Here is a 4,698-nt window from a genome sequence, read left to right on the forward strand (position 1 = left end):
ATTGGCTGTAGTGACCATACTATTGTGTCAATAACAAGGAAAGCCAAAGTGCCAAAGGTTGGGCCTAAAGTCATTTATAAGAGACCACACAAAATGTTTTCCCAGGACTCTCTTGTTGAACATGTCGGTCTGATGTGTATGAGGAGGTGAATCCAAATGCGACACTGGAATGATTTGTAAAATGATTCATGCCAATTAACTGTGAGAACCGGTTGGAGAGTTATGTTAACGTATATGCACACTCAGTGGCCAGTTTATAAGTTACACCAGCTCGTTCCCGAAAAAGGGCTCGCTCCTACAGACAGTAAGTCACGTGGCCGTGGCTGGCTATATATAGCAGGCAGATGGGCATCAAGGCATTCCAGTTACTGTTCGATTGAACGCTAGAATGGGCAAAACAAGTGACCTTAGCGACTGAGCGTGGTATGATTGTCGGTGCTAGGCGTACCGGTTCCAGTCTCTCAGAAGGCTCCTGTACTTTTCACGCACAACACTGGAATGATTTGTAAAATTCTTCATGCCAATTAACTGTGAGAACTGGTTGGAGAGTTATTTATCCAACAGAACCCAGTGTTCTCCAATGGAATCTTCTCTAACATCAGATATGTACAGTGTGTTGTCCCTCAGGGCAGTTGTACTGGACCTACTCCTCTATATTTTACTAATGATTTGCCACTGGTCTTACAAAGCAAAAATTACAATGTATGCAGATGATTCCACACTCTCCATGTCAGCATCCAAAGCCAGTGAGATCCCTTAAATTCTAAATAAGGAGTTACAGTCATCATCAGAATGGGTGATGAATAAACTGGTCTTAAATACATCTAAAACTAATAGCATTGTATTTGGTTCAAAACATTCTCTAAAGACCTAAACGTCAACTGGAGTTGTACATAAAGGGTGTGAACATTGAGCAAGTTGAGGAAGCTCAACTCCTAGGTATAACATTGGATGGTCAATTATCATGGGCAAGTCACTGAAAAAAAGTTGTAAAGATGAGGGGTGTGTGTCAGACTCACTGAGGTAGCGGTGTGGTATTAAAATGTAACACAATGACACCCGAAGAGTTGAATTCAACCTTTATTGTGTTTGCTTAAATTAATTATCTCCTTTGTCAAATCTGAAAACAAACAAAAAGAACCTGAACAGGAGTGATAAAGCCCGCCTTAATTTAAATTGATACACAACAAAAAAATAAAACAATTGGTAACTTTAACGTGTTTGCAAAACACCGCTCCAGCTCAGCTTGGTATGGTAGGTTTTGGCATCTTAATATAATTGCCTTCAGTTGTTTGCTTCTTTAAAAAAAATATTACTGCAATTCAGACAAAAAAAGTATATTTCTGCTAAAACCACAACTTAAGAGAAATATGCATTAGTGCCAATGTTCTTGAACTTTCCACACACACACCTGCATCAAGTACATACACACGGAACACCTGATGTAAAAAATGTCCGCCTACCAAGTGTTTGCAGACACACACACTATCTCACAATCACTCGCTTGTTAATCATGAATCCACTTGTTAATCATGAATGAATCTCTTTGACAAAAACACATTCACCACGGCAACGACAAACACAGGGCGCGTTCCTATGCTTAGACGTTGCTGAAGACAGACAGACCTTACTTAAAATACCTATTCAGGCGTTGTATCCGCTAACCACATCAAATGGTTATAGCAATTTGTCAGTCGATGACGTGGCACGCAACCGTTGGTTGTTGCATCGCTTCTCCTTAGCTGTGGACCGCGCCCACAGCCTCACAATATCATCATCAACATACCGTCACGCCTAGCACATTCACACAGGCAGGCAGGAGGGAACATTGTACAGCTAGTAATAAGTGATCATCATGACATAATAACCAACTTGATTGAGTAAGAAAAAATATAGAACGAGGTCAGCATTTTGAAGGAAAAACAAAAAGAAAGACATCTTGGATTTTTCCACTGTTCCACATTTTTTTTTTACAAACAGGAAAAAAAATGACATACAAGAAGATACATTTTTGCTTGTTAAACATCAGAGCAGTGTGTAACTGGTGAGAAATGGAGAGAAGGTGATTCCGAATGTCAGAACGGGTTGGGTCAGGTAGGTACTGTAAGCCCAACTGGCCCGGCGCTGTAACGTCCTGTAGGTTTGTGTAGTACAGAGTTGTTGTAATAAGTTGTTACACATCACATAGGAAGACCTCCATGTGTTGTCACGTTGTTAGTTCCTCTACAGGGCATGCCTGAGTGATAGGGGCTCAGTATGCTCAGTGTGAGTTCTGTTTTTCTATTACATGGGTGTAGAAAGAGGAGTCATCCAGGTGAGTCTGTCAGTCCAACAGATTCCACCTCTGTCGGTTCAAGTCTTGCTGTTGAAGTCTTCATTTAAAGGTAAAAGGTGTGCGAATGTATGTGTGTGTGTGTGTGAGAGATTTTGTGTGCGGGTAGTGTTGGCATGTCACCGTCTATTCGTGACATAATGTGTGACAGTTAGCATCAGTGGACCTGCATGTTTGTGACCAGTGTAGTATTAACTCATTTCATCGGTGTGTTAACGTATATGCACACTCAGTGGCCAGTTTATAAGTTACACCAGCTCGTTCCCGAAAAGGGCTTGCTCCTACAGACAGTAAGTCACGTGGCCGTGGCTGGCTATATATAGCAGGCAGACGGGCATCAAGGCATTCCAGTTACTGTTCGATTGAACGCTAGAATGGGAAAAACAAGTGACCTTAGACCTGATTGTCGGTGCTAGGCGTACCGGTTCCAGTATCTCAGAAGCCTCCTGTACTTTTCACGCACAACACTGTCTAGGGTTTAGTGAGAATGGAGCGACAAACTAAAAACATCCAGTCAGCAGCAGTCCTGTGGGTGAAAACAGCTCATTGATGAGAGGTCGAAGGAGAATGGCAAGAGAAGTGCAAGCTAACAGGCGGGCCATAAACAGGGAAATAATGGAGCAGTACAACACTGGTGTGCAGAACGGCATCTCGGAACAGACAACTCGTTGGTCCTTGTCACTGATGGGCTATTGCATCAGACTACCACACTGGGTTCCACTCCTATCAGCTAAAAACAAGAAGAAGCGGCTCCAGTGGACACACGGTCACCAACACTGGACAATCGCCTGGTCCAACGAATCCTGGTTCCTGTTGTGTCATGCTGAGGGCAGTCAGGATCTGGTGTAAGCAGCATGAGTCCATGGCCCCATCCTGCCTGGTGTCAACAGTACAGGCTGGTGGTGTAATGGTGGGGGAATGTTTTCCTGGCACGCGTTAGGTCCCTAGATACCAATTGAGCAACGTTTCCATGCCCCGAAGAATTCTGGAGGCAAAGGGGGGTTTGACCCGGTACTAGATGAATGTACCTAATATACTGGCCACTGGGTGTGTGTGGTAGAACTTGTGTAAGTGCATGTTTTTTCGTAATGTATGCGTTCATGTATTAGGTGTGGTCATTCAGATAGAATCAGCCCCTCCTCCTAGCAGGTCTCCAGGCAGCAAAGCAGCAGGACTCCCCATCTGGTGTCGATCCTCCATGGCAGGGGACCCCCACATACTACTGCTGGGGTACCCTCCACCCCCCATCCCTCCCCACAAACCCTGTCTGCCGGGCTCTACACCCCCAGCCACCCCTCCTCCCCCAGAACCGTTGCTGCTCCACTGGGCAAACATACTCAGGCCGGCCCCCTGGGTGGGGGTAGGATCCAGGGAGCCTCCTGTACCGTCTAAACTCTGCCAGCCAGAGCTGACAGGCCCCGAGCTGCCTCCTCCCCCTCCGTTACCTCCTCCTCCAGGGGCAGATCCCTCTCCTTCTCTGGTTCTGTCTCGTTCCCTCTCCCCGCTGCTGTTGGCCCCCATGGCACCTGTCCCTGTGGGGCCCCCCTGGCCTCCGCTGGATCCTGGGGCCCCGGCTGCTCCGCTGGACCCTGCCCCTCCCGCCTGGGAATGTGCAAAATAGCGAGCGACCTCCTCTTCGCTCACAAACTTGGCCAAGATGGTGGTATTGCCCAGGACACACCTGGAGAGAGAGAGGAGAGAGTAAGGAGTGATTGAATGTTAGTTTTGTGTTCACATCTATTATCTATTAGCGTTCACATTTTATTATAGTAATCGCCATTAAGTCTAAGCACGTTTTCCCCAGCCCATTCCCATCCCCAGCCCATTCCCATCCCCAGCCCATTCCTACGAAATGAGTGTTTTCCATGCCCACCAGACAGCCAGCATGGAATGTCCTTGATTTTCAGTCTATGGTATGTCCATCTATGGAGCTGGAGATTGTTCATCTACAGCAGTGGCTCCAAACTGTGGGGCGTGCATTAGTCATTGCATACCTTACATGTCTAGATCAATTAGCCCATGTTAACGAATGTTTGATTTTTTAGGCCATAGATATTTGAGTGACAATAAAATTACAACTATCAAATGAACACACATTAGACATGACAAAATGTATACAACTGCAGGAAATAATCTTTAAACCAGGAACATTCCCTCCACCAAAACAGGGGTCTGAATAGCTTGTCATGAACAGTGCTTGTGCCCATAGAAATAGATGTGGGAGGGTTGGGTGTTTCCCCCAATGCTGAAAGGGGGGGCACCCCGAATGAAAAAGTTTGAGAAGCCCTGAACTACAAAACTACACCACTCAGGCTGATTGATAAGCTGAGAGGAGGGGCTTACATGTGTAGTGCGCTCTGGGCCTT

The 4,698-nt window shown here is 45.8% G+C and overlaps 1 protein-coding gene across 6 annotated transcripts in view; it reads right to left on the reverse strand.

The window, feature by feature from the left end:
• Window positions 1-1,067: 1,067 nt before the first annotated feature.
• Window positions 1,068-4,698, reverse strand: part of LOC149974375 (trinucleotide repeat-containing gene 6B protein-like) — a 47,928-nt gene continuing 44,297 nt past the window's right edge. For all 6 annotated transcript variants that reach the window (XM_090212167.1, XM_090212166.1, XM_090212165.1 and 3 more), the window contains 2 exons: window positions 4,676-4,698; window positions 1,068-4,013 (listed from right to left, as the gene is read on the reverse strand). The exon at window positions 4,676-4,698 is cut by the window's right edge and continues 117 nt beyond it. In XM_090212167.1, the coding sequence (XP_090068293.1) occupies window positions 3,452-4,013; window positions 4,676-4,698 (585 nt within the window). In that variant the 3' untranslated portion in view covers window positions 1,068-3,451. The remainder of the gene's footprint in view (window positions 4,014-4,675) is intronic.

The sequence above is a fragment of the Oncorhynchus mykiss genome, chromosome 20 (assembly GCF_057628025.1).
Source record: "Oncorhynchus mykiss isolate SJ-2025 chromosome 20, ASM5762802v1, whole genome shotgun sequence".
Lineage (NCBI taxonomy): Eukaryota > Metazoa > Chordata > Actinopteri > Salmoniformes > Salmonidae > Oncorhynchus > Oncorhynchus mykiss.